General features: G+C 49.0%; 1 protein-coding gene across 1 annotated transcript in view; it reads right to left on the bottom strand.

Annotated features, from left to right (window-relative positions):
• ARCN1 (archain 1) overlaps positions 1 to 21568 on the bottom strand; it is a 30415-nt gene extending 8847 nt beyond the window's left edge. Inside the window, exons 1-7 of the mRNA XM_004604729.2 lie at positions 21412 to 21568; positions 10581 to 10844; positions 9430 to 9609; positions 9101 to 9306; positions 6476 to 6640; positions 3827 to 3992; positions 1164 to 1311 (exon numbers count right to left, since the gene is read on the bottom strand). Of these exons, the coding sequence (XP_004604786.1) occupies positions 1164 to 1311; positions 3827 to 3992; positions 6476 to 6640; positions 9101 to 9306; positions 9430 to 9609; positions 10581 to 10844; positions 21412 to 21414 (1132 nt within the window). The 5' untranslated portion in view covers positions 21415 to 21568. The remainder of the gene's footprint in view (positions 1 to 1163; positions 1312 to 3826; positions 3993 to 6475; positions 6641 to 9100; positions 9307 to 9429; positions 9610 to 10580; positions 10845 to 21411) is intronic.
• Positions 21569 to 23337: the final 1769 nt, after the last annotated feature.

Below are 23337 nucleotides of genomic sequence, written 5' to 3'. Positions count from 1 at the left end.
CCCAGCATCCCATGTGGTGCCCTGAGCACCACTAGGGGTGATTCCTGAGTGCAGAAGTAACCCCTGTGCGTTGCCAGTGTGACCCAAAAAGCAAAAAAATAGAAAAAAAAAGGAAAAGAAAAAAAGAAAAAAGAAAAAAAAAAAGAACTACAGCTTCAAGGGCTGGACACAGCATGGGGGGGCAGGGGGCACGGGTAAGGGGGAGGAGGATAGAAAGGAGCAAAACAATTTCAAAACTAGGGGCTGGAGCCACAGTACAGAGAGGGTAGGGTATTTTGCCTTGCAAGCGGCTGACCTGGGTTCAATCCCCAGCATCCCATATGCTCCCCTGGTCACTGTCAGAAATAATTCCTGAGTGTAACCCAAAAAGGAAAAAAAAAAAGGTTTCAAACTAAAGCTTTTAGACATGCAAGTCAACCATAAAAGAAAGAAGGAAAAAAAATACGCAGCTGGATCCTGGATGGACAGTAGGTGGGTAAGGCACTAGCCTTGCCTGCGGCTGACCCAGGTTCAACCCCCCCACCCCCACGGGTCTCCTGGGCATAGTCAGGAGTAAGCCCTGAGCACTGCTGGGTGTGGCCCACACCAGAACACCCAGCTCAACCCCCACCCTGCCCACCCCTCCCCCAACCAAAAAAAACACAACTGAAAGATGGGCCAGAGAGAAATGGATCAACAGGGTTTCGTGCATGCTCCGCACACAGAAGGCCTAGGGTCCATCCCTGGCACACCAGGGCCCCGGAGAGCAGCCAGGAACAACTCTGGAGCTTCGTACAGCCCCAAACCAAACCAAAACAACAAAGTTAACCTGAGAGGGCCGGAGACAGCTGCTCAGGGGCAGAGCCCGAGCCGAACACAGAGGAACACACATGGGCGAACACACACAATGCAGCACCGCGGACACCCGGAAAGGTGGTTCTGTCGATCTTGCCAGGAGGGGTGGGAGAGCCAGTAGAGCAGGTAGGGCACTTGCCTTGCACACATGTGGGAGCCTGAGCCTTGCAAGACACTGGATAAGCCCTGAGCAACACTGGCTGTGGCCCAGCAACCCGAATACCTTTGTTATTTCTTTTCTCTCCCTCTGGTAATGGTAAGTGCGTAAGAGCAGGGCGAGTGCAGCCTTGGGTGCAGACCGGCCTAGTGGGGAGGCCAGAGGCACTTACTTGTCAGTGGAATAAAAGACTCCTCTGTTGTTTGTAGTCTCCACTTTAGCACCCCCACGTCACTGTTGACAGGAAATGATTTCTCTGGGTTCTTCAAGCCAATCAGAGACTCTGCAGTGAAAAGTTTTTTGTCCACATTTGGATGGGTCTAAAAGGACAAGGGCAGAGAAAACTTCTTAGGACCAATAGGGAACACAGGCGAGGAATACCCCCGGCTCACACAAAGTCCAGGGTCTGAGCATCTGAAATAGGGAACATGAGCCAAAGCGACAGCACAGCGTGTATGGCATCTGCCTTGCATGCAGCTGACCCAGGTTTGATCCCCGGCACCTGTGTGGTTCCCTGGGCACCACCCTGAGTGCAGAGCCAGGAGTAACCTTGAGCATCTCCAAGTGTGGGCCAAAACCAAAAAAATAAAATAAAATAAAATAAAATAAAATAGGGAACATAAGGTATGTAAAAAATTCCAATTTGGGGGCTGGAGGGACCTGGAATAGAGGCTGTGCCTTGCATGTACATGGCCGTAGCAGCCCATTATCTGCAGCATGTGTGGCCCTCACAACAACTAAGAACAAAATTCCTGTCCTTGGGCTGGAGTGACAGTACAGAGGCTAAGGCACTTGTTCTGCAGGAGACCAATTCTGGTTCAACTCCAGCCCCACCAGAGGTCAGGCCTGAGCAAAGAACCAGCCACAGCTCCTGAGGATTTCTGGCTGTAGCCAACAGCACTGTTGCACTGTCTCCACTGTGAGACTTGTGGTTACTGTTTTTGGCATATCGAATACGCCATGGGTAGCTTACCAGGCTCTGCCGTGCGGGCGAAATACTCTTGGTAGCTTGCTGGGCTCTCCGAGAGGGACGGAGGAATCAAATCCAGGTCAGCCGCGTGCAAGGCAAATGCCCTACCTGCTGTGCTATTGCTCCAGTCCAGTGTAGCCAAAAAATATATATATATAGAATGGGATGTGGCAGAGGAGTGTGGTGGGGGGGTGGCTGGGCAATCTGGGAATAATAAGATGTACATCAAATCATAAATAGCAGTACTAGGGCTGGAGTGATAGCACAGCAGATAGGGCATTTGCCTTGCACACGGACGACCTGGTTTGATTCCCAGTATCCCATATGGTCCCCCGAGCACCGCCAGGAACAATTCCTGAGTGCAGAGCCAGGAGTAACCCCAAAGAGCAAAATTTAAAAAATATATATATAAATATATGTATATACAGCAATATCATTTAAATACATTATAACAAGCTTTTTAGTTTTAAAAACGGGAAGGCGATAGGAAAAAAAGGGAATAACAGATAGTACACAACACTACATATGGTCCTCTGTGCCAGGCCAGGAGTGACCTGACCATAGAGCCAGGAGTAAGTCCTGTGTACCTCTGGGTGTGGCCCAAAACGTCAAACAAAAACCAAGCATACCATTAGATGGGCTGGAGCGGTAGCACAGCGGGTAGGGCATTTGCCTTGCAAGCAGCCGACCCAGGTTTGATTCCTCCTTCCCTCTCGGAGAGCCCGGCAAGCTACCAAGCGTATCCCGCCCTCATGGCAGAGCCTGGCAAGTTAGCCGTGGTGTATTTGATATGCCAGATATGCCAAAAACAGTAACAAGTCTCATAATGGAGACATTACTGGTGCCTGCTTGAACAAATCAATGAACAGCCGGAATACAGTGTTACAGTGCTACCATTAGATAGTCCCTTTCAGGTAGCAAAACAAGCACTAGAAGATTACGCAGTGGCAGAAAGAATAAATTTAGTGACAAAACCTATTTTAGGGGGCTGGAGCGATAGCACAGCGGGTAGGGTGTTTGCCTTGCACGCGGCTGACCCGGGTTCGATTCCCAGCATCCCATATGGTCCCCTGAGCACCGCCAGGGATGGTTCCTGAGTGCAGAGCCAGGAGTAACCCCTGTGCAGAGCCAGGTGTGACCCAAAAAGCCAAAAAAAAAAAAACAAAAAAAACCTATTTTAGTCAAATGTGTCCCCTATAAAGTATAAAAACTTGTTTTTAAAAACTGTGCTTCGGGGCTGGAGTGATAGCACAGTGGGTAGAGCATTTGCCTTGCATGCGGCCGACCTGGGTTCAATTCCCAGAATCCCATATGGTTCCCCAAGCACCGCCAGGAGTAATTCCTGAATGCAGAGCCAGAAGTAACCCCTGAGTATCACTGGGTGTAACCCAAAAGGCAAAAAAAAAAAAAAAGAAACAAAGAAAACTACTTCAAACAATACCCAGTATTATTTCCCTCTTTACGAAGCAATGACAGAGAAGCATCTCTTTGCTTTACTGGTGCATATAAGCCATTTCTTAGACTGCAAAGTGATCTTTCATCGAATCCCAATATTTAAAGGTTATTTTAATTTATTTGCCATCAATCACCCTCAGTCAGCTCAGAAAGAGACTGACTGTCCAAGAGTGCCACTGCCTGAGAGAAATGGATCCCTTTCCAATGCATGTAGAAAAGCAGCAGTGATACAACCAAACTTTACTGGGGGACAGGGAAAGGCCCCAAAAGGCCTGAAGTGCATGCAAATTACATGGGAGGCCTCATGTTTGGTCCCAGCATCAAAGGATATTGTCCCCCCCAATACCAAAATTCTCCAATGAAAAGACTGCTAGGCAGACAAACGAAAGTCTTAATGCTGCCTCTCGCACCTGGAGCTGCACCCCTTTCTTGTCGTCATTTTCCACATGGAGGCGAATCCGGCCAAACTTATCATCAGAGATCCGAAGCATGATCATCCCATGCAACTCCATGTTCTGCAACCCTCCGTCTCGCCCACACGTCAATGTGATCTTCTCTTCTATCTTCATGTGTACGCTGTATAGAAAAAGCAACACATTTGTTCCAGATGAAGGAATCAAAAACCCCCTCCCTTAAGGTTTAAGGGTAATCTACTAACAACAACTTACTTTGTTTTGGGGTCTTGGGGCCATACCTGGAGGTGCTGAGGATCACTCCTAAAGGTGAACCTTATCCCCTAAACTATCGCCCCTCAATTTATTTTGAAGTGATGCTACTCTACCCAACTTCAAAACATTTTATCCTTCAGGGGCTGGAGCAATAGCTCAGTGGGTAGGGCGTTTGCCTTGCATGAGGCCAACCCGGGTTCAATTCCCAGCATCCCATATGGTCCCCTGAGCACCGCCAGGGGTGATTCCTGAGTGCAGAGCCAGGAGGGATCCCTGAGCATTGCCGGGTGTGACCCCCCCAAAAAAAAAGCAAAAAAAAAAAAATTTATCCTTCAATCAGTACTAGCTCATCCTACAGATAAATTCTCACCCATACAAAACAATACATAAAGTTGATTCACTCAAATACTAGATTATAATAGAAGAGCCCAGAAACATTCCATCAGTTGAAGCTTGTTCAAGTGCAAGTTCATTAAAATATATTCACAGGGGCCGGAGCGACAGTACAGCAGATAGATTTTACTTTGCACACAGTCAACATGGGTTTGATCCCCAGCATCCCACATGGTTCTCCAAGCACCACCAGGAGTAACCCCTGAGCACGCCGGGTGTGATCCAAAAAACAAATAAAAAGTAAATGCTAGGCAGTTGGGCCAAAAAAGGAGAACAACTTAAAAAGAGCTTTTCTCTTTTTCCCCCTGTGCTTTGGGATCACACCCTGAGGCATATACTCAGGGATCACTGCTCAAAGTGCTTGGGGAACCATATGTGGTATCCGGGAACCCTGGTAGGCCGGCCCCAAATCTGAAACCAAAAACTTAACACTTAAAAATGTTACCACCTCGGGGCTGGAGTGATAGCACAACGGGTAGGGCATTTGCCTTGCACACGGCCAACCCGGGTTCAATTCCCAGCATCCCATATGGTCCCCTGAGAACCTCCAGGATTAATTCCTGACTGTAGACCCAGGAGTTGCCGGGTGTGACCCAAAAATCAATCAATCAATCAGATAAAATGCTACCACTTCATGAGGCTGACACCCAAGAAAGAACAGTAGATACAAGGGCCAGGAGGATTTCCCCATGGCTGAAGACTGCTTCATGAGAGGAGGGGAGAAGACAGATGGAATAGAGAAGGGATTACTAAGCAAATGATGGCTGGAGGAATCAGTCGGGATGGGAGATGTGTGCTGAAAGTAGATAATGGACCAAACATGATGACCTCTCAGTGTCTGTGTTGCAAGCCATAATGCCCAAAAGCAGAGAGAGAGTATGGGAAATATTGTCTGCCATGGAGGCAGGGGGAGGGTGGGAAAGAGGGGTATACCGGGGATACTAGTGGTGGGGAATGTGCACTGGTGGAGGGATGGGTGTTTAATCATTGTGTGATTGTAACCCAAACATGAAAGTCTGTAACTATCTCATGATGATTTAATAACATTTAAAAAAAAAAAAAGTTACCACCTGGGGGTACGGATGGATAGTACAGCTTGTTTGTCCTTGCATGTGGCTGACCTGGGCTCGATCTTTGGTTCCCCATATGGTCCCAAGCCCACCAGGAGTGAGCTCTGAGGGCAGAATCAGGAGTAACTCCTAAGCACTGCTGGGTATGCACCAAATACCAAAACAAACAAAGAAAAGTCTATCACCTGGGGCTGGAGATATAGCTCGAAGGGTTGACTAACAAGGTCTGCTTTCAATTCCCAGTACCAGAACTCTCCAACCCTGAGCCAGAAGCAGCCTCTAAAACCACTGGGCGTGCCCTCTCACCCGAAGTTCCCCAAGCAGGGGGCTAGGGATAAGGTTCAGACACCTTGCCTGTCAAGTCCTGCCTTTCTGGCACCATAAAGTAGTCACCACATTCGTGATATGAGACATCAAAATATTGTACAGCAGGGCTGGAGTGATAGTACAGTAGTAGGGCATTTGCCTTGCATGTGGCCGACCGGGGTTCAATCTCTGACATCCCATATGATTCCCTGAACACTGTCAGAGACAATTCTTAAGTGCAGAGCCAGGAGAAACCCCTGAGCATTGCCAGATGGGCCCAAAAAGCAAAAACAAACAAAACGAAATATTCTGTATTAGTATAGAGGGTAAGGTGCTTACCTTGCACACAGCTGACCTGGGTTCGATCCCCGGCAAACCATATGGCCCCCCAAGCACTGCCTGGACTTAATTTCTGGGCACAGAGCTGGAGCATTGCTGGGTTTTTTTTTTTTTTGGTGGCCCCCAAACAAAAAAATGAGCCAAACAAAATAAAAATCCCCAAACAGTTTATATTAGGTTCATATATTCAAGAAGAAAAATTTAAACTTCATGTTGATACCTAGAATACGCTCTGTCCTTTGTATCAGGAGAAATTAAAAAAGCAGAATTCATAGTGTATTACCTCTCCATATTAATGGGCGGGGCGTGCACTTGGGCTGCTTCCGAGGGGCGCTTGCCCATGCTGGAGGACATGACCGTTTCACCTTCAGATTTCAACTTGTCCACGAAGTTATCTACTTCCTTTCCTTTGGCTCCAAGCTTCAAAGCCTTGCTCGGGCCGGAAGGTCTATGCAGAAGACAAGGAAACGCACCCATGTGGTTAAAATGAAAATTAGTAACTCCATATGACAGCCACTTTCCCTGAAGTCTCCCTGTCCCCTCCCCCATTCCTCCCCCCACTCTCCACACCTGGTGCATCTCAGGGCCTAATTCTGGCTTTTTGTTCAAGAGTCACCCCTGGCACTACTTAGGGGGAGGACCCTATGCGATGGCACAAATCAAACTGGGGTTGGATTCCCAGCATCCCATATGGTCCCCCAAGTATCACAAGGAGCAATTCCCAGTGCAGAGCTGGGAGTAATCCCTGAGCATTGCCAGTTTATCCAAAAAGCCAAAGGAAAAAAGAAACAAACTTGCAAGGCAAGCACCTTAACCCCTTTACTATCTCACAAGCCCTAAAATTGTTTTTTTGTTTCATATTTTTTTTGGGGGGAGTGGGTGGGGATAAAGGAGGCCATACCTGGGGGACGCTCAGGGCTTACTCCTGGCTCTGTGCTGAGGGATCACTCCTAGCAGGGTTCAGAGAAGCATATGGGGTGTTGGGAATCAAAACCAAGCTGGCCACAGTAATGGCACAGCAAGCACTTACCACTGTACTATCTCTCTGGCCCCTAAAGTTCTTTAAGAAGTGTAATATAAAGAACTCAAGAAATAAAACAAACTTCCTGGTGTCTACTGGACTACACAAATCCTGCCCCAAACAGCAACTGAGCCACTATTTACATGTAATCATTAAGTATCCAAGAGCCAAAGGTCTAGTTTTATAATCATGCATGATATGAAAAAAACTTTGCACCTTTGTATGCACTGGTGCACGAACTACATATAACTTCCGGCAGTTCAGACCCCCCCTGAAATCTATTAAAAGTCAGTGTTCTAGAACTGGAAAATGTAGTACTGTGTGTGGGCAGAGTATTTGCCTTGCATACACCGACAAAAGTTTGATCCCCGGCACCCCAAATGGTTCCCCAAGCCTGCCAGGAGTAAGTCCTGAGCACAGAGCAAGGACTAACCCCTGAGCATCGCCAAAAAAACACAAAAGATCTATGTTCTAGAGGTCACGGTAATAGTACAGCGGGTAGGGCGTCTGCCTTACACGGCCAACCTGACTTTAATCCCTGGCACTCCACATGCTCTCCAGACTCCACCAGTAATTCCTGAGCCCCAAGCCAGGAGTTACCCCTGAGCACCACCGGGTGGCCTCAAAACAAAACAAAATTAAGAAAATGAAAGTCTATGTCCTAGGGCCAAAGTGTATACAAAAATAGCACAGTGTGTAGGGATGACCAGGCTGGAAGCCCAACCCCAACCCCTACCCCAACCCTGAACACTTCCAGGAGTGAACCCTGTGTACTGAGCCAGAAGGAAGCCGAGTACTCTCAGTTATGACCCACTCCCCCCAAAAAATTTAAAAATAAGTATCTATGCTCTGGTCTGGGGAGATAGAGCGAGTGTGAGGACAGAGGTATTACGTGACATCACTCTGTCACTTGAGCACCTCTGGGAGCAACCCACTAGCACGACTTGGGAGCAGCCCCCTCCATGCAGCCCCAACCAAAATCCAGTAACTGTTCCAAGCTGCGGAGAGCAACCCTTGGAGTGCAGGCAGCCCATGTCTTGTTCAGGCAGCCCCCCGGGACCTGGAGAGAGCACTCTGCAACAGGGATCTTTCCTTAAGCTGTTCCCCATCTTGGATTCCAAGTATGTGTACAGGACGCCCTTAGGAGGCCCCACGGATATGGCGGCCAGTCACTAGTTCCACCTGCAGTCCACCTGCAGGACAAGAGGTATGTGATGGCTCTAGGCCAAGTTCAAGTGGCCTGACTGCCAGAGGCTGACTGCCACATCACCATGAATAGGGCCTTGCCAAGCTTAATATGAACGAACCTGGGGCCAGAGAGAGTATAGAGGGAAAGGCACTTGCCAGCCTGTGTTCAATCCCTGGCACCCCATATGCTCCCCATGCACGGCCAGGAGTAATCCCAGAGCATCACTAGGTATGGCCCCCAAACCCAAAAACAAAAACAGAAGGAGTCTGAACACATACATGGAGGTTAAAAAAGCAGCCAACCCCATATGGCCATGGAGTCAGACACAGCCTGAACTATGGATCTTTGGGACAATAGCAGGCGCTCTGAACTGCCCCTTCTGAGCCTCACAACTACCCACCCCACCCCAATAAAATCCTGTGTCCTAATTTTAAAAAGCCAATCTCTTTTTTGCCCCAAAGGCAAGTCTCAGAAAACTGAAGTGATGATGCAACTATTAGAAGAACTCTCTTCTACACAAAAGGATAAACACCCTAGTGAGGTTTCTCCTTATCTACACAGTCAAATTTAACTTCCCATCTTACTTCAAGTCACTAGTTATTTATAGCTTGCTTAGAAGTCAGATAATCAGTCCAAACTCCACACAGATGCAGCCTTCAGCTGCAATTCTGGACTTCGGGGCACAGACAGGATTATACCTGGCTGGTGCAGGGGCCACTTTGGGTTTATCAGTTTCAATGATGGTCTCTGTGATCATGGCAGCCGTGCTGCCTCCAGACACCGCGGAGCTTCCAAATCCTCCGAATCCTGGTGCTTTTTTGCCCTGTCTCTCTGCATCTCTTCGGGCCTGTTGCAATTCCTTTGCTTTACGCCGCATCTCAGCCTTGGCTTCTCGTTCTTGAGTCTAAAAAGAGAGATGAGCAGAAACAGCTTTGAGGACGGTCTATGCTAGCCAAGAGAGATTTTTTAAAACATCACAGTAAAGTCTAAGAGACAAATCAAGAGTCTCAGGAAAAAGCCCATTTACCTCTCTGACTGCTCTGAACACCTTCTCCTCATGAGAGTCCATTTCTGTAAAGGTTCTGATCTGTGCCAGGTTAACATTCTCCCGGTACCCCAGGGCGACGATTTCATCAAAAGCAAAAATCAAATCAAAACAGTGCTCGGATATTTCATTTTCCTCTAAGGCTCGGCAGTATTCAGGAATCTGATTGTGGATAGCAATGGAAAACATTTAGAATTTGTTTGCAATCACATTTTCCAACTTGTCCTTTAAAGTACACAAATTTCTAGAAACTCAAATCCCTTTCTTAGCAGGTTCTATACTTAAAACAAGACTTCGGTATAAAGTCTTTGCGCGTGGATAAGTCTTATCTAAAGGATATTAAAATGTGGGCAAACAATGTCAGAAGCACAAAGAGTAATTGCTTAAGAAACAGTGGCTGCGAGGAATGTGGCTCAGTGGTACAGCAGGTGACCTAGTTCCAAACCACACAGAAACACACAACACAAAACAACTAAAACCAGAAGGGCAGTTCTCATATTCTCTCTCCTCCTTCCCTTTCTCCCTCCCACCTTCTCTCCCTCTCTGTTTTTGGGCCACACCCTGCTGTGCTCAGGGCTTACTCCGGGCTTTGTGCTCAGCGATACACATGGTAAGCACCCTACCTGATAGTACAGCAGGACCCTCACAGTCTCTGTCAGATACCTACAGCCCAGGGCAGCGTTTTCCAATAGGTAATACTGCCCTTGGGGGCATTGGAAGGATTGGGGAGGGGGGTTAGCAGCCTCATACGCAACTGGAAGGAACTTGGCTGGCTTAAGGAGGGAGGTTCCTGGGCCAGAGATCACTCCAAGGGCTGGAGTACAGCTTTGTAAGCAGGAGGCCAGGGTTCAATTCCCAGCACTGCATGCTCAGACCACAGTGCACAGCACCGGGAGCAGCTCCTAAGCCCTGCCAGGGTTTCTAGAGGAGCACCGAGTGGGTTTTTTTGAAAAGGGGGGGTGGCAGGCTCTGTAAGTTCTGGGACTCTGTGGCCAAGGAGCGTACCCAGGGACTGTCTGCTGAAGGCCTAAGGTGCTGTAGCAGTACATTGCAAGGGTAGTGGGCACAGAGCCAACTGGCACCAGCTCTCAGAGGAGGGGAAACTGTGACCCACCACAACATAACTCACTTACCACTCTCGAGAAGAGCCGCAGGGTCTCCAGGTCCTCCAGGATATTGCTGTTCTTGGTTGTGATCAGAACCATGTAGAGTTTCTCCATGGGCTGGTAAACGTATCTCACGCTCTCGGTTTCAACAAATGTGTGCTGTTTGCCCGTGTTCATGAGCTTTGGGAACGCTGCCAGCAAGCCCTCTATCCGAGTCCGGGTCATCTCGACAAACTGCCGAGAGACAATAGCCTTTCCCGCTTTTGTGCACACCGCGGCCGCCAGCAGCACCTGATGGGAACAAGTGTGGCAAACAACTGCTACTGATTTTTCTGTGCGTTTTCTTCTTGGGCCGAACCCGGCAATGCCCAGGGAACCATATGAGGTGCTGGAGATTGAACTGGGGCCAGCCACATGCAAAGCCAACACCCTACACATTGTATTCTCTTGGCCCCCTTTAAAAAAAGTATTTGTTTTGGTTTTTGGGGCCATACTCATTGGCGCTCAAAGGCTACTCCCAGCTCTGTGTTCAGGGGTTGCTCCCTGTGGCACTAGGGCACCCAGCCCACTGAGCTCTCTCTCCGGCCCTCACGGGTTTGTCAACATCCTCAGATATTCTACCAAACGACTTGATTATTTAGTGCCATAGCACTGTAGCACTGTTGTCCCGCTCATTGATTTGCTCGAATGAGCACCAGTAACATCTCCATTGTGAGACTTGTTTTTTACTGTGTTTGGCATAACGCCACGGGTAGCTTGCCAGGCTCTGCCATGTGGGTGGGATACTGTCAGTAGCTTGCTGGGCTCTCTGAGAGGGATGGAGGAATTGAACTCAGGTCGGCCGCATGTGAGGCAAATGTGAGGTAAGGACCCGCTGTGCTATCGCTCCAGTCCCTTTAGGGCCATGAACTATCAATATACTTTTCACAGCCGGAAAGATAGAAAATAGGAGAAGACACTTGCCTTGCATATGACAGATGCTAGTTCAATCCCCAGCACCACATATAATCCCCGAGCACTTCCTGGAGTAACCCCCGAGATCTTGGTTCCATGCCCAGCACCACATACAGTCCCCTTAGCACCTCCTGGAATGATCCCTGAACACCAGCGTGTGGTGGTCCCAAAACCCAAAACAGGAAAAAAGGGAGAGAGGTTTCCACAGTCAAAACAGACACTAGTCAGCAGATCAGGGATTCCTAAGGTCTCCTGACCTGTCCTTTCATTTCTACCTGGTAAGTATAAATAACAGATGAGCCTAAATTTATTTTCAACCCAAACCATTCTACGTCACAATAAGACAATCATCTAGGAAATGGAAATCTAAATACCCAATGTTTCATGCAGTTTTGACACCTGATATGGTCAATACCAACCGCCTTCTTTCCAGTCTGGCCTATCAGAAGAAAACAACACCACAGGAAGAGAAGACTCCCCAAAGTCCTTAGAGGAAGAAAATGAAGTGTAGGGGGCTGGAGTGATAGCATAGTGGGTAAGGCATTTGCCTTGCACGTGGCCGACCCGGGGGTTCAAATCCCAGCATCCCATATGATCCCCTGAGCACCGCCAGGGTTAATTCCTGATTGCAGAGCTAGGAGTAACCCCTGTGCATCGCCAGGTGTGACCCAAAAACCAAAAAAAAAAAAAAAAAAAAAAAAAAAAGAAAATGAAGTGCAAGGTCCAAGGGCTCCTTAGTGAAGGAACCCAAGAATTCATGAGTACAAGCAACAAGCAACAAAAAGAAGTTAAGCTTTCTAAGTCTCCACACTTATATTTACCCTCTGAAGTAACAATATCCTACTGCTCAGATTCTAAGCTTTGGAGAAACCTTGCCTCTCCCACAGTGCTTCTCAAGCACGTCATACTCCAAGGGGGCCACAGGTCGACCAGACACAAATCTAAGGTTGTCACAACCCCCCCCCCCCGCCCTGCACAGGAGTAACTCCCCAACAAGGTCGGGAGGCTCATGGGCCAACCAGTAAGACAGGAGGACCACAGAAAGGAAATAAGGGTAAAAAGGGTGAGAAATCACCGCTCTGTAGGCAGCAACTTGAAGGAAGCACAAGTTAATGTATTTTTATATTCCAGTTCTAAAATTATAGGTAAATATTTGTTTTCTTTTGCTTTTTGTGTCATTCCCAGCGACACTCAAGGGTTACTTCCTGGCTCTGCACTCAGGAATTACTCCTGGCAGTGCCTGGGGGACCATATGGGATGCTGGGGATTGAACTCAGGTTGGCTGCATGCAAGGCAAATGCCCTACCCGCCACTGTACTACTGCTCCAGCCCAAGAATTAATGGAAAATATTTAAAGGAAAACAACAATTCCTTTTCCCATCAAGAACAGGGAGAGAGGGGCTGGGAAGAGCCTAAAGGGGATGTGCTCTGCATGTGGATGCCCCAGGTTCGATTCCCTAGTACCACATGGTGCCTGGAACACCACTAAGAGCAACCTCCAAGCTAATTAGCTCGAATAGCCCCTGAGTTCTGGTCGGTATGGCTGCCTGAAAAAGTGAACAGGTTGGTAGGGGAGCTGTGGGGATAGCTCGACCAGATGGAGCACCTGCTTAGTATACAGCAGGTCGGGGTTCGAAGCCCAGTGATGCTGGGTCCCCAGAATGCTTATTTACAAATAGGTCAAATCAATTTCTATTAGAAAAGCATTTCCAATAAAACCAAACAACAACAACAACAACAACAACAACAACAACAACAATAATAATAAAAATAATGGCCGAGAGAAAGCTGTCAGTGCTTGCCTTGAGCAAGGAATGAGCCCCAGCACAGTTGGGAGTAGCCAGAAATTGACAAACGAACAAAGAAATAAGTGGATTTCAGTGAGCAATATAATTCCTTTAGCTTATGTGTTTTGGGGCCCTACTAAGGTGCGCAGGGTCACTGCCATGTGTTTGGGGGAGCTTGCGGTGTTGGGGATCAACCCCAGTCCCCCTGCATGTACAGCATGCACGCCAGTCCTTTGAGCTATGGACCTGGAGGTTAGTTTTTTTTTATTTTTTAAGGTGAGGTAAAATAGTTTTCTTTAGAGAAATAGGAGAGGAGAAAGTGTCAAAGTACACATCGAGAAACATGAGGAGAGGGAGCAGGAGCAGGAGTGCGAATGCCTGAGCTGACATGTCAGGTGAGATCGGGGTAAATCTCCAAGATAGAGAAAGAAACACTTGTGGGTATTTTTATTTTTTATTTTTGGTGTGTTTTGTTTTGAAGTGAATACCTCTTAGAGAGAAATCTGCTTTGGGGACCAGGGCAATACAACAGCAGGGAAGGAGCTTGCCCTGCACACAGCCAACCGAGCTTCAATCCTAGCACCCCATATGGTTCCCTCAGCCAGTCGGGAGTGATCCCTGGGTGCAGAGCCAGGAGTAAGCCTCCTGCATGGGCAAGTGTGCCCACACCTCTCCCTCCAAAAAAGAAAACACAATTTGCTTTGTGTCGTAGCTTTTAGTTGCTGCTATTGTTTTTTGGGCCATATACGGCAGAACTCAGGGCTTACTTACTTCTAGCTCTGTGCTCAGGGCAACCATATGTGGTACTGGGGACTGAAACTGGGCTAGCTGCATGTAAGGCCAGCGCCCTACTCACTGCACTGTCTCTCGCCCTAGCAGCTCATTAAGGGGGGAAAAAAAGGGAGGTAGATCAGAACACAGAACACACACCTCCCACGTGAGAGAGCCTGGTTTCCATCACCTGTGGGAGGGAGAGAGGGGCAGAAAGAGACAGACAGACAGAGGAAGAGAGGGAGAGGAAGAGAGAGAGAGAGAGCTGAGTGAGCAGGGCAGCTCCCTGTATGATCCCTTAAAGGAAGATGATCCCATTTGCTCCCTTACAGGTAACCGACCCTGTATGATTCCTTACAGAAGGCTGACCCTGTTTGATCCTTACAGACAGCTGATCCCATACTATCCCTAATAGGCAGCTGACCCCATATGACCTTTTACAGGAGGCTGACCCATGTGATCCCTTACAGGCAGCTGACCCCGTATGATCCCTTAGAAGCAGCTAACCCTGTGGACCCCTTACAGGAGGGTGACCCTATTTGCTCCCTTGAAAGCAGCCGATCCCCTATGATTCCTTACAAGCAGCCAATCCCATCTGATCCCTGGCACTGCATATGGTCCCTAAGCACAGCCAGGCATCAATCCAGAGCACAGAGGAAGACAGGCCCCGTTCAAGGTTGGCCTGAACAGACCGCTCCCTGAGAAAGTTCTCTACCAGGAAAACAATGAATTTCCCCAATTTGCCTTTTTAATTTGGTTTTCGTGCCAAACGTGGTAGAACTCAGGGGCTACTCCCAGAAGTGCCTGAGGGACCATGAGGTGCTAGAGATCAAACCCAGGGCCCCCACATACAAAACATGTGTTCCTACCTCTCTGGACCCCAATTCCCTTATTTTTAGGATCACCTCATACCTCTTTTCCCAAAAACTTAGTGAAACACAGTGTTCCAGGGCCAGAGAGATAGTACAGTGTGTAGGGCATTTCTCTTGCCTGTAAGCAACTTGGGTTCAATCCCTGCAAACCCGTATGGTCCCCTGAGCCCATCAAGGGGAACCCTCAGTGCTAGAGCCAGGAGCAAGCCCTGAGCACTGGTGGGTGAGGCAAAACAAAAAAGAAAAGAAAGAAAAGATACAATACCTCTGTTTCACACCCACTGTGCAATAGCTACTTTGGAACAAAATTTTGTTACTATTAATTCAATTAATAAAACAAACTCCCTAACCAAAATAAATAGTGTGTGCATGTGGATGTGTGCAGAGCACACACAGGTGAGATAACTGCCCAACCACCCTTCTTCCATGCCAACTAGTCACAGAGGTCCAAGAATAACGGATCAGAACACACCCAGTCTCAGGGCTGGAGAGAGGATACAGCAGGGAGGGCACCTGCTTTGCAGCTGACCCAGGCTTGGTCCTCAGCACCACATAGGGTCTCCAGAATCCAGCTGGGGGTGATCTTAGGGGGGCCAGAAAGACAGACCAGAGGGTAGGGCACTCGTCTCGCACGGCACGGACCCAGGCTTGATCCTCAGCATCCCGTATGATCCCCCAAGCGCTGCCAGGAGTGATTCCTGAGTGCAGAGCCAAGAGTAAGCCCTAAGCACTGTTGATGTCCACCCCCCCACATCTCCATGTGCCACTTCAGAACTTCCTTGACCATCTAAAAGCTGCAGCATTCCTCATTTCCAAAATGAGTCACTTTCTCTCTTTATGATTCACTGTAGTAATCACATTACATTAGGTTTTACAACTTCAGATAATCATTCTTTCCTGCTGGTCTGCTAGTCTGGCAGAGCTACAGATAAAAAAAAAATCATAGGAACGTAATTAAATCTAGACCCATATACAACCTAAAACTTGAAAACATACCAAGTGAGGCTTTTAAGTTTATCTCAAATTTCCGCTCTTAAAAAGGACATTATTCTGAGCTAGAGCGATAGCACAGTGGGTAGGGCGTTTGCCTTGCACGTTGCCGACCTAGGTTCGATTCCCAAATCCCATATGGTCTCCCGAGCACTGCCAGAATTAATTCCTGAGTGCATGAGCCAGGAGTAACCACTGTGCATCGCCGGGTGTAACCCAAAAAGCAAATAAATAAATAAATAAATAAATAAATAAGGACGGGCTGGAGTGATAGCATAGCGGGTAGGGCGTTTGCCTTGCACGAGGCCGACCCAGGTTCAAATCCCAGCACCCCATATGGTCCCCTGAGCACCGCCAGGAGTAATTCCTGAGTGCAGAGCCAGGAATAACCCCTGTGCATCGCCAGGTGTGACCCAAAAAGCAAAAAAAAAAAAAAAAAAAGAAAAAAGAAGGACATCATTCTCAACTATTAAAGGACATACTTTCTATATGCAGAAAGATAAGATTGAACCCAGGTCGGTCACATGCAAGGCAAGAACCTTACCCGCTGTACTATGGCACCCACCATAGCAAACTATTATTACTGGTAGAATTTCAATTGTCCTCTTTTTGTTTTTTGATTTCTGGGTGGCACTCAGCTTGCTCCAAGTTGCTCCTGACAGTGCTAGGGGATGGAACCTGGGCCTCCATTATGCCAAACGCATTCCATTCACTGAACTAACTCTCTGGCAAGGGTTTCAGTTTCTACTCCATCAAGTCGCTACAAACTCAAATGCATCTTTGTCATAACTAATGAGTTCTAAGCACTTAATTTTCTGTGACCTGGGCCAGAGAGATGGTACAGTGGGGAGGGTGTTTGCTATGAATGCAGCCAACCCAGATTTGATCCTCGGTATCCCATATGGTCCCCCAAACCCTGCTGGGAGTGACCCCTAAGTGCAAAGCCAGGAGTAATCCCCAAACAAAAATGAAAACAAAAACAACTTTCTGTGACTTAATATGACCATTACACTGAATTCATTTGCTTTGTTCAGTAAATAAAAAAAAGAACAGTATTTGAGAGAGGAACAAAGATTTGAGAGAAACCATGAGACATAAAATCAAGCTTATTCAAATAAAAACTTGTTTAGAAAAAATGAACTGTATCTCACAAATGTTAAGAAAATTAATTTGCAGAAAGTCCTAAAAAAGATCAAATTAAGATTACATTTTTGGGGGCTGGAGCAATAGCACAGTGGGTAGGGTGTTTGCCTTGCACGTGGCCGACCTGGGTTCAATTCCCAGCAGCCCATATGGTGGTCCCCTTACCACCGCCAGGAGTAGTTCCTGAGTGCAGAGCCAGGAGTAATGCCTGTGCATTGTTGGGTGTGACCCAAAAAGATTACAAGCTTGTACTTCAATTTACAAGGAAGTCATCATACACCACTAGTTCTTACATTTGGCTCATTTATTTACTCTCTTCAGTGTAGGACATTTTGTTCTGATTACCAACACTCGAAAAATCTTAAATTTTTTATTAAAAAGTCCCCATTTAGGGACTGAATCGATAATACAGTGGGTAGGGCATTTGCCTTGCACCGGGCTGACCCAGGTTCGATCCCTTATGGTCAGCATCACCAGGAGTGATCCCTGAGTGCAGAATCAGGAGTAACCTGAGGATTGCTAGGTGTGTCCCACCCCTGCAAAAAGTCAACATTTAGGGGCTGGAGTGATAGCACAGCGGGTAGGGCGTTTGCCTTGCACACGGCCGACCCGGGTTCGATTCCCAGCATCCCATAGGTCCCCCGAGTACCGCCAGGAGTGATTCCTGAGTGCAGAGCCAGGAGTAACCCCTGAGCATCGCCGGGTGTGACCCAAAAAGAAAAAAAGAAAGTCAACATTTAGGTACTAATATTTAAAACTTAATTTCACACTTTGTTGGTCCCCACAGCCCCATCAGGAGTGATTTTTGAGGTCAGAGCCAGGAGTAAGCCCTGAGCATCGCTGGGGGTGTGATTCAAAATTAACCCCCTCCTACCTCATCGCTCCCAAAAGAGCTGGAGAGACAGTACAGGAATTTAGGCAGACTTGCCTTACACATATGTCTCCCTAAGCACCACCAATAGTGATCCATGAGCACCACTGGGTGTGGCCCCCAAACCATAAGGCATGGGTCTGTCCTATACACCACCGAGTAAGTAAAGGGACGGGTAATTAGCTATCTGTTAAAAATGTGGTAGCAAAGTATTACTTATGCAATCTGGCTGGTGATTAGAAGTGCTGACTGTTGAGTTCTTTCAACTCAAAATGTTTGTCATTTTAAAAAAATTTTGAGGGGGGCTGGAGTGATAGACAAAATGTTTGCCTTGCACGTGGCTGACCCGGGTTCGATTCCCAGAATCCCGTATGGTCCCCTGAGCATGGCCAGGGGTAATTCCTGAGTGCAAAGCCAGGAGTGACCCCTGAGCATCGCTGGGTGTGACCCAAAAAGCCAAAAAAAAAAAAAAATTGAGGAAAAATAGAACTTTCAGAGGCTTTCTGGATCAATCATACCTGGAGGTGCTCAGGGTTTAATTCTGGCTCTGCACTCATGAAATACTCCTGGCGGTGTGCATGGGGGACCATATGGGATGCTGGGGGTTGAACCTTGGTCAGTCACATGCAAAGCAAATACCCTCTGCTCTGCAGTATCGCTCCAGCCCCCAGCAGAAGTTCTGACCCAGGAAACTGGGGGGAGGGGTGGGAGGCAGGCCACATCCAGCTGTGCTCCATGGCCAGTCCTGGCTGGTTGCTATGAGGACCATAGGTGGGAGATAACCAGACGTGTAAGGCAAGTGCTCTACCACTTAGTCACATCCCTGGCCCCAGACCCAAGTTGGTTTCTGGGCCACACCCAGTGATGCTCAGGGGTTACTCTAGGCTCAGCAAGATCACAAATCTGTGGGTATTCTAGATAAGACCAAGCCCAAATAACTCAGAAATATATGCACATTTAAGTATGACACAACTCTCTGTCAACCCACATCTGTCAAAATAACATGCAAATTTTCAAATTTATGCCTAGGGCTTTACCATCCCTCCATCATCAATGAATTAAAAAACACTTTCTGGGCTGAAGAGATAGTACTGTGGGTAGGACACTTGCCTTGCAAGTGGCCGACCCAGGTTCAATCTTCTGCATCCCATATGGTCCCCTGAGCACCTCCAGAAATAATTCCTGAATGTGGAGCCAGGAGTAAGCCCTGAGCATCACAGGAGTGTTCCCCCCGCGCCCCCCCTCTGCCAGCACCCCCCTAAGTTTCATGAACCTTTCAACAAAGTTGTTGTTTTTTTTTTTTTTTGCTTTTTGGGTCACACCCAGCGATGCTCAGGGGTAACTTCTGGCTTTGCACTCAGGAATTATTCCTGGCAGTGCTTGGGGGACCATATGGGATGCTGGGGATCGAACCCGGGTCGGCCGCGTGCAAGGCAAACGTCCTACCCGCTGTGCTATCGCTCCGGCCCTCAACAAAGTTTTTGTAATGATTATCTGTACCTTGTGTAATAGAAGGCCTTAACTTTGCTATTAAAATTATAATATACTCTAAAATGAATGCATCTAGGTTGCATATGGAAAAGAACTTAAGTCCCTATTCAATAACTACCACGGTATATAATAGAACTGAAAAAAGTACTTTAGAAATTTTATGTCCAATGTAAAGTCTTTTTTTTTTTGGGGGGGAGGGGAAGGGGGTACACACGAAAATGCTCAGGAGCTATTCCTAACTGTATTCAGGGGTCATTCCTGGTGGGTACTCAGGGGACAAGTGAGGTGCCACAGACAACCCAGATTGGCTGCATGCAAGGCAAGTGCCCTACCCACTGTACTATTTCTCCAGCCCCCAATATAAAAGACTTTTTTGTTTGTTTTTGGGCCTCAACCGACACGCTCAGAAATTACTCCTGCAAATACTCAGGAATTACTCCTGGCAGTGCTCGGGGGACCATATGGGATGCCCGGGACTGAATCAGGGTCAGCTGGGTGCAAGGCAAGGGTCCTACCCACTATCTCTCCAGCTCCCCAACATCAAAGTTTTTAGTCAAACCTGCTGGATGCAATTTACGTGCCCAAAGCTGGAAAAAAATATTTACAGTGATTTTATGATCGAAGCATAACTCCTACTACCCCCCTTCCCTGCTCCCTCCTACCATCTACCATCCAAGTTCTCATATAAGAAGTTCAGTAGCACCATCTACAGTAGCTAAGCTCGACCTTGGCGCCCTCCCAAAGAAAGACTGCAAAGGTAAGATTTAAATCCCCCCTTTAAAAAAAAATTTTTTTAATTAGTGAATCACCGTGAGGTACAGTTACAGACTTACAAACTTTTGTGCTTGCGTTTCAGTCATACAATGGTCGAGTGCCCATCCCTCCACCAGTGCCCATTCTCCACCACCAATGTCCCACCACCCTTCCCACTCTCTCAAACGTGCAGGAGGATGCTTTAAATATTCCACCACAAATCACTGCCCCCGCCCCCCCAAATTTGTAAAATCTAAGAGACTTATCCTTCGAAAGACTTAAAAAGGCAGACAGTGCACCAAAATACAAATCACTACTTCAGTCCTCGGGACTCAGAGAACTGCTTCGACTTGGCTCACTACCCACAAGTGGTAGCGTACAGCGACGCCGGGAGACCGGGGAGTGGGTCCATCCCCGCCGGTGTCCCGGTCCCCATCCAGGAGGTCCCGGCGGAGCCCTTCCTCCTCTTCCTCTTCCTCCTCCTCCCCACCCCGGGGAGGCGTCCGATCCCGACCTGCCACTTACACCTGACTTCACCTGCACCAAGCACCCAGCAGAGCCACTCGGGGCTCCGGGGGCGGCGGACGCCCCGCGGCGCGCTGACCCACGGACACACCTTGCTGGGGCTGGGGGGCGGGGGCAGAAGGAACGGAAGGTTTCGGGGACGCCCGGCTCCTGCACATTCCGGGAACAAGTTACTCCTTCCTGTTCTCGGCCTCCTCCCGAACTTCCCTCGGTTTCCCCGCGTGCGCGCGCGTGTGTGTGTCCGTGTGTGTGCGTGTGTGTGTGTGTGTGTGTGTGTGTGTGTGTGTATGTATCCGTGTGTGTCTGTGCGTGCAGCAAACAAAAGACTCGCGTCCCGAACGCCCGTGGCCCCGGGTGCCGCAAGTCGACGGCCCCGGGAAGGGCGGAGGCAGCGGGGCGCGCGCCGAGCGGCCGCCGGCGGGGCGGGGACCCCCGAGGTGCGCGGCGTCGTCCCCGCGCGACAGTGCTCCGGGGCCCGGCAGGCTGGGCGCGGGGGGAGGGGCGCGGTGGGCGCGACGACGCGGCCCCGAGGGCGGCCCCCCGGCTGCCGGGCAGGCCACACCCGGCTCCCGGAGCCCCCGAAGCAGCAGCGGGTCCAGCCCCTCCGGGCAGCGCAGCCGCGGCCCCGGGCCCAGGCCGGCCCGCCGGGAGAGCGGCCGGGGGAGGCCGGAGCCGAGCGCCCGGGCCCGCGGGGATCTTACCATGGCGACGGCGGTGGTGGGGCGCACCCGCGCTCCGGCTCCACGGGGCCAAGGGGTGGGGTGCGGGAAGGGGAGCACCCGCCGCTCCGGACCTGCTGCCCCCCTGACAGGAGCCGCCGCCGCTTTGCCTCTTGCCAAGATGGCGGCCTCGAGCCACGTCTCCAACCGGAAACGGGGGGGTCAAAGGGCGGAGGGCGGGGCGCCGTGGGTGCGGAGCTGGTGGGTACCCCGCGGATGCGCAGCTCCACGCCTGGCGACTTGGGGGCTGCGCCCGGCCTCTGTCCCCAGGGTGTTGTCAGCACCTCGGTTCTGCGGGAGCCGGTGCCCACGGCCCCTTCGTTAGGTCACTTCGCGTCCACAATATCGCTGTGCACCAGGGACTAGTATCCAGAATATATAAAGATCTCGCAAAACAATTAAGACAACCCGATTAAACCTGGACACAGTAGACATTTCTCCAAGATCTACAAATGATAGATAAGCCCCAAGTAGCCTGACACCTCACTATGAGAAAAAGACATTTTTTTTAAAATGAGATACTGTTTCTGCAATGAGAAACACTTAACTTCGGCAGAATGGTGTTAAGTGTGATGAGCAAGTGGAGAGCTTAGACCCCTCCAACACTGAGGGTGAATATGTAAAGTGGTGTAGGCGCTTTGGATCAGTCTGGCAGTCCTTAAAAAGTTAAACACGGCAAGGGGCTGCATAGTGCAGGAGGTAATGCATTTCCTTGCATGTTGGATCACCTGGGTTTGAATCCCCAGCATCACAAAAGGTTCCCCCAAGCACTGCCAAGGATCTCTCCTGAGCACAGAACCAGGAAGAGCCCCTGAGCACTGCTGAATGTGGCCCAAATACACAAAACTAAACAGGGCACTCACTATGCTAGCAGACACCCTAGGTTTGATCCCCAGCACCACATAGGGTTTCCAAACCCTGCCAGGAATGATCCCTAAATGGAGAGCCAGGAGTAAGCCGAGCACCACTAGGTATGGCCCTCCACCTTCCCCCAAAAGCTAAACAGGTGATAGAGGGAAGTCAACACTGATGGGGAATTGGTGTTGGAATGCTGTACGCTTGAAGCTCAACTATGAATACCCTCGTAAATCAGTGCCTTAACAAAAATAAATAAAGGTCCAGAGAAATAGTACTAGAGTAGTGACGTACACCACCAATCCTGGTTTGATGCCATACCAGTCCCCTGAACACCACTGGATATTGCCTAACACCCCTCAAATATGGGGGGAGGGGTTGCTCAAGATCTAGATGATATGTTTTCATTCGGGAGACTCAGGTTCTAGGCACTGTTACAGCACAAGCTGTTGAAGCAGGTAGCTTCTGGGTTCTGGAGAGTTAGAACAGCACGCCAATCACCAGCTATCTTCTGTGTTAGAGCTCCTTAGTCACAGCTCACAGGTCACCAGCACAGGGGTCCTAGACGCCCCTTCAAGCAATAGCTCCTGCAGGAGCTTCCCGTGGAAGCATCAGCTTCTCCCCACATTCGGTTCCTTTCCACCAAGCAACAGCAGCACCACCACAACCACCGCCATTACTCGCTCACTCACGGACAAAACCCCCAGTAGAACATCCATCCAGTTCAGGACCACCCTAGACCACGCAAGAGCTGTGTTTATATACTTTCAGTATCCCCGCCCCGTCTCCTGATTGGTTATGCCTGATACTAACAAGGGTGTAGAAACTGATCAATCTGATTTGTTACACAATACAACCAATCACAGAGCGTAGATAAGGACCAATCAGAGCACCTAGATAAAGACCAATAAGATTGCTTGGATAAAGACCAAGCAAATCACCTTTTACTTGAACTGCTTGGATACACACACACACACACACACACACACACACACACACACACGTAGGTGTGTACCTCTTCACTTTCTCTGGAACAGCACCTTATTGTCCCGG

The sequence above is a fragment of the Sorex araneus genome, chromosome 3 (genome assembly GCF_027595985.1).
Source record: "Sorex araneus isolate mSorAra2 chromosome 3, mSorAra2.pri, whole genome shotgun sequence".
Classification (NCBI taxonomy): domain Eukaryota; kingdom Metazoa; phylum Chordata; class Mammalia; order Eulipotyphla; family Soricidae; genus Sorex; species Sorex araneus.
Note: the sequence above shows the minus strand (reverse complement) of the source record. Positions and strands in the feature narration are given on the sequence as shown.